Here is a 12,876-nt window from a genome sequence, read left to right as displayed (position 1 = left end):
CAAAACAAAAGTTACAGGGAGCAAAACAACGCTAGAATGCATCACGGGAAATATTTCAGCCCTTACCTGTCCTTCTCTTTGTCTAACTTCAACAGTAAATGGGTCAGGATTTTCTGAGTGTGCTGCATGCAGAAATAAAATAGTACAAAGCATTATTTTGCTGTTATAACAGTATTTGGAGTCTTAAATATTTAAATGTATGAGATATGTCCACCTTTACATGCTCCTCTGCTCTGTTGTTATCCCTTGACTCTACACATCTTCGCAGTCTGTACAGCAGACTCTGGATCAGGTGTTCTGCAGGTATTCCTGTCATGTCGGAAAATTCCGGAAGATCCTCAAATGCGACCAGAGATAACCAGCCCACCAGAAGCAGAGGCATCTCCTCAGCCTTTTTTAAGTGTGCCTGGATCAAACCCAGCATTTTCCTGTGAACAAGTTAAGTGTTATTTAAATAAAAAGGCATCATCTGTTTTAGGAAAGTAAGGATGCTTTGAGACACACTCACTTCCTTTTTTCAGGGTGGGTTTGTATGTTCTCCCTGAACTGCCTGTAATAGACTCTTTCAAGTCCTGACCAGTTGTCCTCCTCCACAGACAGACCCACTTTGTTTGCGTCCGCTCCCGGCTGTCTGAGCCTGAAGAGCAGAGGAAGGAGCAGGACGAACTCCGACACCGTGGACTGAGCACAGAGGTTCATCAGAGCCAACAGCACACTGAAGAGAGGACAGAGAAGTGGGAGATTTAGGGATGAGGCTAAATTCATTCATGTAACAATTTCATCTGAATCGATTCACAACTTCTTCTTTTTTTTAAACGTTCCTTTCCTTTGCTGTTCAAAAAGGTCTTTATTTTTCTCATACTGCCTGTGCTGCAGCGCCTCTTTTCACCCTCTGTCTGAAACCAGAGCCTAGTCTGCTCTGATTGGTTAGCTGGATGGCTCTGATGTGATTGTTCAACCCTTACCTATCATGTACAATGTGTTGGAGCGCTAGCCAATAGAAGCGTGAGTGTTACTTAGTGATGTCACTATGTTATAGAAGTAAACAAAGGAGTCCAATGGAGGCGTTTCAGGCAGGGGGTGAGAGAAACTCCCTCTCGAGTGATTTCAGCCATTTACATGCACTAAAACCTATATAACACACTACAGGAAAGGAACAAAAACCTAAAAAGCACAATAGGGACTCTTTAAAAAGTGTTATTTTGCCAACAATTTTGGGCGTAATTGTTTGAGAATTGATAAATACTAAAAAACGTTTTTTAAATTGTTTTTATTCATGAAAGTTTAGCATGAATAAATAAATAAATGTGACCTTTTTTTTACGTTTGCCTATGGGGTTACATTTTCGAAATCCCTTGATATAACTTACTTTCAATTCCTAAAATCTAATACGTTCTTTTCTCTGCTTTCATGCAGTAATGGGCCACCCCCCTCTATGAGTAGATCCTGAAATTAAGACTTCTATGTCCTGAATCCAGAAACTATTTTAAATAGGGAACTGATGTTAAAGAGACAAAGTGTTTCAGTAGGCTATACATACAGTATTTCAGAGAGTGTAATGAGTCATGGAAGTTATGGAAGATACTGTAGTTGACAGAAACCAAGTAAATTGACCTCTATTTTGTCGAACTTGACAATTTTTCCAGACTTACAATTGTGGATTTTGGAAATAACTTAGTAACTCGTCCAGGTGTTTCTTGTCCATCGATGTCTCTGAGGACACGAGGAGACACAGCTCAGCATATTCTTTCACTCCGAGGCTGATGTTACACCTTCTGGTAACCTTGAACACAGACAGGCCCTGAATGAGAGGACTGCTGCTCCTCCAGGTGCCGGGGACTTTCTCCTTCGGCTCTCCTTTTAGAATCTGAACCAATGTCTCCGCAATCAGCTCAGCTGTCTGGGAATAAAATAAATGTGATTAGAGGCAGACAATTGGTGGTAAAATATAATAAATACTGTGATTTCTATTCTTCTTGTTCAACCAACCTTGATCATTGGTGGTTGTGAATGGCCTGGAAATGCCATCCTTGTGTGTGCAGAACCGAGACTCTCCATAAAATGCAACAAGCTGCCACACAACCTCTCAGTGCTCTGTTTGTCAGATGGGATCCATTTCTGGAAGATTCTGTTCAGCAGAGTCCCCGCTGAGGCCTGCCAGGCTTCTGATACCTCAACACTTTTTGATCCCTGCCATCCCACCATCTGACCAACAGACTGCCACAAACCTTGCTCCTCATGACGAGAAATGAAGCCTTCGTAAAGGTGCAGCTCTAGATAGAACACAAGCAGGTTTTGTGAAAGACAAAAACGTACTGTAAAGATATGTGTTAGCATGCTAAAGTTAAATGATTGCCTTACCTTTAATGTTTTGGTCCAATGGGATTTGAACGTGTCTTGTAGTGATTCCTTTCTTTATGTCTTTGGATCGTTGCTTTACACCATACCGATATGTCCACCAGTTGCCTCTCGTCAATTTCTGCTCTTCAACAGAAAGACTTGCTTCCACCAGACATCCTTCCTTTTGTTGTCCTCCACTACACAGAACATATTGAAACATCTGTTGTGACATCTATACTGAAGATACAAAAACTGCAGTCTGATAGTATCAGAACAATGGCATGACTGAGGTGGTTCTGCACTCAAGCACATTACCTTCATAATAAACTAAGTTTGGTAATAGTATGAGATATATAGACCAAAACTTGCAGGAGAATAATCCTAAGTAAACAAGGCCAATTTAATCATTTATTATTCCGTTTTTTTGCCACATGCCTCCCACTGTAAGTTTACACTGACTGTTGAGCTGCTCAATGCATCCGTCTTCAACAGCTGTCTGTTTGCTGTTTCGCCTTACAGTGTTATCGTCATTCATCTATTACAAGTAAAAGTCATGAATGAAAGATTCTGCTTGAGTCAAAAAAGACTAGATAGATAGATAGATAGATAGATAGATAGATAGATAGATAGATAGATAGATAGATAGATAGATAGATAGATAGATAGATAGATAGATAGATAGATAGATAGATAGATAGATAGATAGATAGATAGATAGATAGATAGATAGATAATCGAATATGATTAGGGATATATATATATAAAAAGGACTTCAGGTCCTAAACTGTTATCTGTTGTGAATTTCACAATGCTGGAAGAAAAAATAGTATTCAAATATATGTATTGCAGCTAAATACTCACACAAACTGCGTAATCTTAAAGGGTGTTTGCCCTCCATCATAACACATCATAAGCGTGTCATGTTCTTGGTTGAATCTAAACTTTTTGTCCAGCACTGCATAGATGTGAACAGTGAACATGGGAGCAGCGGGTGGAGGTCTCACTGGGCTTCGATCACTGTGGAGAGGGGAGAATACACGTTAACTATCCCACCAACAACCACAGTATCAGATGTTGCTGCTTGTGTCCTTCTTACCATGTGCTTTGGGGTGTTTTTGTGTTTTTATCCGCTGCTTTGGAGGCTTCCACATTGGACTGTTTCTGACTCCCGCCCTCTCCGGTCACTACTTTGGCGTAAGACTTGGGTTCGGCATCTGCAGAGGGATTCTCCTCTTTAGACTTTGACTCCTTCTCAGGGTTTTGCTTTTCGGTTGACTCTGATGCTGCTTTGTCATTGTCTTTGTTTGCATTTTGCTTTAACTGAGTCTGAGCAGTGTTTTGCGTTTTGGTTTCTGGCGTGTCTTGTTTCTTCTCCTCAGGTTGAGTCTTCTCATCGTCTTGTTTTGCCTCAGACAAGTTGGTCTGTGTTTCCTGGTCGCTGTGACAAACAATGGGAGTTTGTGTGTATTTAGTTGTATCTTTTGGCTTCTTCGTCTCCGTCTCAGGTTGAGTCTTCTCATCGTCTTGTTTTGCCTCAGAGAAGTCGGTCTGTGTTTCCTGGTCGCTGTGACAAACAATGGGAGTTTGTGTGTATTTAGTTGTACCTTTTGGCTTCTTCGTTTGAGTGTGTACCATCTTAGCATCTCCGTGGCTTTGTTCTTCCACAGTCTGAACTTTGTCTTCCGCTTGTGGATCCACATGTTGCGTTTCTACGGGCCGAGTCTCCTCAGTTTGGCTGCTTGTTCCTACAACCTCCATCTCACCTTTATCTGTGTCTTCACTTTCAGAATCTGCATCTTTCTTTACACTTGAGGTGCTCTTTTGTGTTTTCTGATTCCTCTTTTTCCTCCTCTCTTTGTCTTTGACCTTCTTGTTGTGATATCCTGGTCTTTGTTCCTGGAATACACATCAACATAAAGATTTGTTTTTATTTTATTAAACGGTCACTCAAATAAAGTGTGGGATTTCTTCCTATGACTGCATTTCTACCTTATTTAATTCATGTGAGGTAAAATATTGTTTTAGGACTATCCTGTTTTGTTTTTGGGCAATTTACATCTTTCTAATTGTATAAATAGAGGCTGAACACAGCAGAGCTTCACGCAACTCCACTAATCAGAACAAAAGGTGAAAACACCTGTGAGGTACATGGGCCCTGTAATATATAACAATCATCACATTTGATGAACTGAGCACATTATGCATGTGTACAAATACTTAGTTACTAGGGATTATGGTATTTATGTATTTGTACATTCCAAGCTTTTATTGAGGTTTACATATAAAGCTTCAAATATCTTTCCTCATATTTTAAGATGTTATCACCCTAACAAAATAACAGGGACATTTAGTTTTTGTTACTGTGGTCAATTGAATGTTGTGCTTTTAGATTGGTGGTAAGTAATAGCTAAGAGCTGAATACCTCTCTTTGTGTGGAAAATGTGAAAATGGAAAACAGCATACCTTATTTCTTTTCTTGCGTTTTTTGGTTGCACCATCCTCCCCTCGCTGGGATCCAGAGGTGCTGGGGACGTTTCCTGCTCCCCCCTCCATCTGTAGGGACTTTCTGAAGGGAGTCCCTGTTCCCCTGATATCTGTCTATGAATATAAAAATCACAGTTACATCCTCCATGTCTCTCTGGGACACTTACTATTCAAGTTAACTGTCAGTTAGGGAGTGGCAAGAAGAGAAATGCTGACACTAAAGATTACAAATGCACCTCTTCGTTAGAATTAATCATTTATACAACTAAAATAAACAAATATGTCACCTAGTCTGTTATATAACACCACAAGGGCTATAAATACCAAGTATGTTATCAATACAATGAATGCAATATAAATCAATAAAAACATAAATGTCAGCTGACTGACTGACTTGTATTTCTCTGAGCTAATTTTAGGTCGTTGACGATTCATTAAGATACAAAAAGGGTTATTAAATCATATAACATATATTAAATCCCTGTTTATAGTGCATAACCTTTATCCAGTGAAGGAATGTAACTAAGTACACTCAAGTACACACAAGCTACTTCATTATTTTTACTAACAACATTTTTTAGTTACTAGCTACTTTGCAGATTTATATTCTTAATACAACATGTAATTCAACTAATACATTATTAAATATTATGATAGGTTAAGCTACCCAGTAGTGTATAAAGTAATTCATTAAAGGTGGGGTATGTAATTTTGGAGAAACCAGCTCGAGTGCGCTCGAATTTGAAACTACGCAGCCGAAAAAGATCTGCCTCTTCCTTACAGAGCCCCTCCTCCAACACACACGAACACGCACATGACCAATGAGGGCACGAGATAAGTTTGTGCACACAGGCAGGTAGGCCATCCAGTTATTTTAGCCGGGCGGCTAAAATGATTGGTCGTGCATTTCACAGTGCTACGGCTTCCACAGATGACATTTTTGTATGTATTTATTGTCAAAGCATTTAATATATTCATTGCTATCGGGATGTTAAGAGCATTCCATGGAATATAACAACAAGTGTTTCTGAAATAAATTACATAGCCTACCCCACCTTTAACTGCGCCATTCTGCAGGAGTAGGCTACGTTTGATACTTAAAGTATAATGCTAATGTTTTTTTTACTTTTACTTAGGTACAATTTGGAATACAGGACCTTAACCTGTAACTGAGTACTTCTTCCACCTCTGCCTGTGTCAGGTAAATATTTGGATTACCTGTAAAAACTGCACTAAATGTAGCTATATTGCACAAGTGAAGCAGTTTATATAAGGCTAATGACATGTCATATATTTATGCTATGTTTACTTACCTTTTCAGTAAGAGGTTGGCACGGCCTGTCAGATGATATCTCGGAAAACAACTTGTGAAGAAATGTTGAGGAAATGTTTTTTATATCTGCTGCAACCTCCCTAGTTTTCACTTCAAGGGAGGGTCGCGAAATTACTCGACTACTTTAAAGTTGGCGGTTTCCCTTTGACGTAAACGCTATCTAAGCTAACGTGCTAATTAGCAAAACCTATTTCAACATATTAATAATTTTTAAAACACTTATGGTTAAAACATCGCCAATTAAAACACTGTACTCATTCGTGATTTACTAACAATTTCTTGACAGTCCCTAATGCAGAAGCCTGGGTTTCAGTTTCATTTCTCTCTGAATCTCATCAAACAAGAAACTTATGCTGCGTTTATTTACTCGGTAGTGTCTTTCAGTTCAGGATATGGGCAGTTTAGAAACCTATGATTTTTCAGGTTTCAATGCTTTAGGTTTTATGTGCTTTTTAAAGTAAAATCTAAACGCATATATTGTATAATACCAGAGGTTGAATGTAATGAATATAGGACACACATTTTAATGTATTTATTTAATATTATTAAATGTTATAATCATGTTATTGTTTTACTTTTGCAGCACTTGCTTTTATTTCTATTTGTATTTAATGTCTATTGTTGGCCCAACAATACAGCAAGTTTGTACTACTACTTGGAAGCTGTTGTGTTTTTAAACAATTGTCCGTTTTCCTCAATTATTTTCTGCAATTTCCTGTCACCAGATTGCACATGAATAGATTGTGTAAAATCCACCACTATCATGCCACATTCGTACACCTACCAACACAGTTATACACTATTTCACAGATGAATGCAACAGTAATAATTGCCCAACGATTTATAAATGGGTAATTTTCTGCAAAATGTGTACTTTTAATACTTGCTAATTTATGATTGTCTTTGCTAAAATTGTAAGTAAATCCGTTGTTATGGATACCTTTTTTTTTTTTTTTTACAATTTATATGCATTAGTCCAGACTTTTTCTTCAATGTAAGGTTTAGTGAAATTTGTCTAGGACTATTTAAAAATCGACTTCAAAAATGTTTATTCGATAGAAACAGACAAAATACAAAGCATGTCCAAAACAAGTTATTTTGCTGGAAACCAGGCTACTAGTAAGATGAAGAACAAACATTAAAATAATGAGTATATTAAACATGATAACTGGAGGGTTGTTGTGTTAATGGAACGCTGGTTGTTGTCATGATGAAAATACGTTTTGAAAAGTTGTTTTCTATAACCAGATACATTTGCTGGATGATGACCCACAGGTCAAATAATATGTAAATATATAAGATATATCACTGTAGTGAAAAGGCTGAAGAGTAACTGTATCATTTCAAATGGTTGATTCAGTTAACAAGAAGTGCAATATTTATATTTACACAAGCTTATGGACTAAAGTCAGAGGACACACTCTATCTATTCTATCAAGGATAAAAATACTTCAGATGTTGCAGAGCCACCTTGTGGTAAAAAAATATACAACAGTATATAAATACAAAAACACCTCTTTATGCAGGAAGTTTATCAAGAGACAGTCCAATGAGAAAAGATGAGAAATAGGAATAAATACATTAAAAAGTCATATTGGTTTCCGCTCCGTTCCCCCCCCCCCCCCCCCCCCCCACCCCCAAAATACTACAAAGTTCAACACAAAAATAAAAATGTGTTATAGGCAGTGTGTAAACTGTAAATCTAACAGTTTCACTTGATCTCTTTAGGGTTTTGTATCCTGCATTATTTTTATAAATAGGATTTATTTCCTGTGTTACAATTTAAACATTTGATGTAATTGCAGCAATGAAAAATAGTTTCCAAACATTCGAGTGTTAGGCCTAAAATGAGATGGAAATAACCTCACCTGTAGATAAAAAACGTGTCCGTCAGTTTCCTAAATTCCCTCACTTTAGCAGAAAGAGCTAATTTAACTGGTTTGGAGGCTAACAGCAATATCCTGCATCAAACATAACATTGCTCCCCACCAGGCATGAGGCTGTGTCTCAAAGCTTCATCATCCTTCATTTGAACTCTCAAGCTGCAGGTTTCTTGATTCTCCGAACGACCACCCTCCTCCTCCTGCCTTGAACCCCAGCATTGAAGCCTGCAGCCCTCCCCTCCCCCGGCTGCCACCCCTGGGGTCTGGCTTCACCTCGGGGCTGTGAAGGCTTCCTTCCTGAGCGCACGTCGTCCACAAAGCCCTCCACTTCCTCGAACTTGACGGTGAGCTCAGAGAGGCGCTCCTTCAGGGCGTTGAACTCTCCGTACAGATCTCCCAGAGCGTCTGACAGCGGCTGGATCCTGAGGGAGGGGAATTCACTTTTATTACTTACAATAAAAGCTATTTTCACCCGCAATGAGGACGTGAGAGGAACATATAAATAGAATACAATCACATTATTACAACAAAATGGGCCGCTTTCACAGACATGCAAGAGTTCCCACCATCTTTCCAACATTGCAGCAAGACACAATATTTTGTAGTGGATTTTCTGTCATCTTTTTATTGTTTTTTTGTGTCTGTTTGTAGTTGTAACATACAGTATCTCTCTGGTTTTGTGTATATATATATATATATATATATATATTGGTAATTCTGTGTCTCTTTTGATAATTGTTGTGCCTTGTTGTCTCTTTTCAGTCGTTTTGCATCTCAATCTGGTCATTTTTATCTATTTGTAATTGTCTTGTGTCTATTTGTTGTGGTCAATTGTTTTTATGAGTGAATTTGTGTCTTTGAGTACATTTCCTGTCTTTTTTTATTCTTTTGTCATCATTGTGTGTCATCTATGTGGTTTTCTTGTGTTTCTTTCTTGTCATTTTTGTTATCCTTTGAGTCATTATGTGGTGTTCTTGTGTCCATTTGTAGGTATTTTATGTCTCTTTAAGGTCATTTTGCATCTGTTCTTGGTTGGTACATGTCACTTTGAGGGACATTTTGCAGGTGAAGGCCAGCAGTCCCCTTTGGGCCCCTGTGCTCGGTGGGCCCCTCCATGCATCCTGGTTAAATGAAAACAGATTGGTCCTCACCGTCCATAGTCGGGCAGCACGGTGCTGTGGTCGTGCAGCAGCAGATCTTTGACCTGCGTCATGATGGCGTATTTCCAGTTGTCTAACACCAGCGTGAGGTTGGAACATGCTTTGGTGTTCACTTTCTCCGCTGCACACACAAAGAGCCACAGAGAAACACAAACCAACACAAATTAAGATCATTAAATAACGTGCTTTTTGAATATGTTTGCTTGTGAAATTATTAAAAAGTAATTATTCAAATAATCTTCCGTAGTGGAAAAAGCACCTGAATCAAATATCTAATTATAAAAAGTTACCCAATGCAGTATGGGTAAAAGCTCTGTATCCAGTTATTGAAAGTAGAACAATAGAAAGAAAAACACATAAAGAAAATAAATAAGGAACATTAAAAGAAAATATATCATAGAAGTGAAAAAACATAACATAAGATAGAAGTAGACATTGTTATACTTAGTGTAAAATCTAATGAATCATCTGCATCTGTAACTCTGGATATCAGATGCAGTGATTTGCAGGTTAAAGACATCTGGGTTTAGTGGGTTGAAAGTGTGCTTTTCAGTTGGGATGTTAAAAAGACATCTGTATTATATTTAAAAAACAACAACATTAAAATAATTATATTAACGATAGTAAAATAGTGGTCAACATTCTCGCAATGCAATAAAAACTGCTTTATATAAAAGGCAATAATTAGAAACAATTAATCACGGGGAAATAGGCTACCATAAAATAGGATGCATTTCAATATAAAAAGAAAATAATATGAATACCTAGGAAACTTTATTTTTAGGAGAAAGCATTGTTATAAATATGTCGTTGCGTCAGAATTAGAGTCCTATATAATATAACATAATGATAACAAAAAATGACAAAAGCCACCAGACTCAGTTTCTTCCCACAGGCCATAAGACTATCAAACACCTGAGCTTGCACTATTTTTATTGTTGTTTTTAATATTTATTTTTGTATGTTTTGTAATTGCACTGTTGAGGAACTTGCGATCTCAGTTTGTAATACATGACATAACTACACCGCAGTATGTCATGACAATCAAATCTTTGAATCTTGAATCTAACCGGACAGCGTTACCTTAAATATCTTTAAAATGTCTATTTAGGACCGGCCACAAATTAAAATAGTCAATGAAATACTGTTAAAACATAGCAACATAAAAAATATGTTTAAAGCACTTTGCGTCAAGTTTAAGACATTTTTTCACCACGAGAGATTAAGGAATAAAATATGTTAAATTAAAATGATAAAAAACTGAAATCTCTAAAACGATATGTGATAGTAAATGTACTTTATTCCTCACCTTCATTTCTGAAATCCCACTCCGGTCTCCCACTTATTTTCTTTATCTGAGCGGCACATAGAGCCACCGATAAGACGAGCAGAACTCCAGCAGTCTTCATCCTTAAACACACACGTTTAAGGGTATATAAAAAAAACTAAAATGCTTAATAACATAAGACATCCACAACTCCAGGGCTAAAAGTAAAAACAATGTGAAAACCCTACCTGCAGTGGCAGTCCAAAGCGAAGTAATCCAGTGAAGTACAAGAGGATGGAGGGTATATTCTCTGCAGAGGGGGAGGGTCTTCTTCAGTCTCCACTCCCATCAGACTGGGCATCATATATCAGGATTCACTTCAAAGTCTGCCTCAAACCTGTTCTTTCAGTCTGTTTCCTATCAGAACTCTCCTTCACTTCTAGTTTCAGAATCATTCATCATTTGTCAACACTTTATAAGACTGAGGGTATTTTATGTCTCTTTGTGATCATTTTGCATCTTGTCATAGTCAATTTGCCTCAACACAATGCAGAACATGTCCAGATAAAAGACAGGAAAATGTATCTGCAGTGTAAAAAGCTGCAATATGATCGGCAGAGGTGCTGGAAGTTTTACGGTCACGTCTAACTTACACATTCCTGTCCTTCATCTGTTGTCCATCTGCAGCCCTGTGTGTGATGTCCAGGATCACCTCCACTGGACTCCACCTGATCACTAGTAGAACATCTGTTATGGCAGATTCACTTACAGGGAACTCTTCATGTACCCTGGAAACCATCAAACATTTACAGAGTCTTGCGGTTGTGATAAAACGGCCATATGCAGGGGCTGCAGTAGCGTCTAATGTGTTCAAAGTGATTTCCCCTTGTTTGACTGATAAAAGAACGCTTTGTTCATTCTTTCTACGGATTCACAAATATTCAACTAAACTGATAGAGATTATTGTGAACCATTAAATAATGTCAACTTAAATAAAGAAAAATACAAGTTACATTGTCTGATTCCGTCTTCATAAATGTGATTACTTGTGAACAAATCAGACATTTGAAGCCGTTAACTTGGACTCTGATTGCCATTGACATGTTATAGGCCAAAATAAGAATTGAGAAAATTATTTAACAACTGTTAGATGTTTGTAGATCGTAGAAGCACAACATAACACTCATTTAAAATTGTGGTACAAAAATACCAACTCGTTTTAAGGATATTTGAGATCACTGATTTGTAAAAATTTGTATTTTGGTCACAATTCTTATTTTTCTATAGATTTTTTTCTCATCCTTTTTCATGTATTTATTTGAGGTCTTTTGATTTCATTGTCGTTCACTGATTGGTTATTTTCTACTAATTAAATGTGCTTCTTGTTGTCATTTAATCAAACGTATGTTCTAAGCATAGACTGTATAGAGGAGAGTGGGGTAAGTTGAGCCATTTTTTAGTAATGCTGTCCTCTAAGCAAGGAGAAATGACACATAGTAAAAATGAAAGCACGCACCTATAATTCAGGATGTCTCCTATCAATGGCAATGATAAGAATTCATATTTGATCAAGGGCAGTGAAAATATTACTTCTAAAAAAAGTCTTGTGGCTCAACTTGCCCCGGGTAAGGGGTAAGTTGATCCAGGTCAGGGGGTAAATTGAACCACTGTTCAAACTTGGGCATACCTACAAAAAATCTTAAAGGTAACTTTAAACAATAAATAACAAACCAAATACAAGTTTAGTTTTTCAAATATTTTTAATATAAATTTCGATTGAATTGATTGATTTTTTTTTAACATGTTAATAAAAGGAAAAGTAATCATACAAATGGTGATACAATTTCATACATCTTACCAATCAAACACAGGGTAAATTCAACTTTAAATGTAGCCTACAATGAGCTCTTATTATCAACTTGGCCTACTTTCATTAATTTCTCCATTGAAAAACTGGCTCAACTTACCCCAAGGCCCATGGTTCACTTTACCCCATAGCCACCATTTTAGAAAAAATAGCCTAGCATTAAAATTCAGAGTCATCTTTAGCTTAATGACTCACATGGTTTAATACGCTGCCAACACATCAACATATGCAATATATGTGTTTAAACCTGGATACATTTTTTTTTACATGACAGCCGATATAGCTGACATCTAGAAAATTTACTTTGACAAGCAAAAAAACGTTTTTTTGTAAAAATGTTTACTTACCAGACCACAATGAGCATCTCTCTTTCACAGGCAATGAGAAATGGGAGGAGCTTGCATAATTTCTGGTCACGTGATTACAACTATAAGGCGTTGCCTGGTTACAGGGGGTGGTTCAACTTACCCACTGGCTCAACTTACCCCCTTCTCCCCTATATAAGGTTCTAAGGCATGCCTGTATGCTGTAGCATTAAGACT

General features: G+C 37.4%; 1 protein-coding gene and 1 long non-coding RNA gene across 4 annotated transcripts in view; one reads left to right on the top strand and one right to left on the bottom strand.

The window, feature by feature from the left end:
- Positions 1-6,595, bottom strand: part of rnf213b (ring finger protein 213b) — a 43,948-nt gene extending 37,353 nt beyond the window's left edge. The window contains exons 1-10 of one of the 3 annotated variants that reach the window (XM_034119207.1): positions 6,138-6,595; positions 4,804-4,938; positions 3,437-4,236; positions 3,202-3,357; positions 2,362-2,537; positions 1,990-2,273; positions 1,653-1,900; positions 509-715; positions 215-428; positions 67-122 (exon numbers count right to left, since the gene is read on the bottom strand). In XM_034119207.1, the coding sequence (XP_033975098.1) occupies positions 67-122; positions 215-428; positions 509-715; positions 1,653-1,900; positions 1,990-2,273; positions 2,362-2,537; positions 3,202-3,357; positions 3,437-4,236; positions 4,804-4,893 (2,231 nt within the window). In that variant the 5' untranslated portion in view covers positions 4,894-4,938; positions 6,138-6,595. The remainder of the gene's footprint in view (positions 1-66; positions 123-214; positions 429-508; positions 716-1,652; positions 1,901-1,989; positions 2,274-2,361; positions 2,538-3,201; positions 3,358-3,436; positions 4,237-4,803; positions 4,939-6,137) is intronic. The other 2 variants (XM_034119205.1, XM_034119206.1) reach the window with 2 other exon arrangements.
- On the top strand, positions 5,728-8,284 carry LOC117473566. The gene is made up of 3 exons (XR_004555042.1): positions 5,728-5,766; positions 5,961-6,025; positions 8,200-8,284. It is a non-coding gene; the product is annotated as an uncharacterized LOC117473566 (long non-coding RNA).
- The last annotated feature ends 4,592 nt before the right edge of the window (positions 8,285-12,876 follow it).

This window comes from Trematomus bernacchii, unplaced genomic scaffold (assembly GCF_902827165.1).
Source record: "Trematomus bernacchii unplaced genomic scaffold, fTreBer1.1, whole genome shotgun sequence".
NCBI lineage: Eukaryota > Metazoa > Chordata > Actinopteri > Perciformes > Nototheniidae > Trematomus > Trematomus bernacchii.
This window is presented reverse-complemented; position numbering and strand designations above follow the sequence as displayed.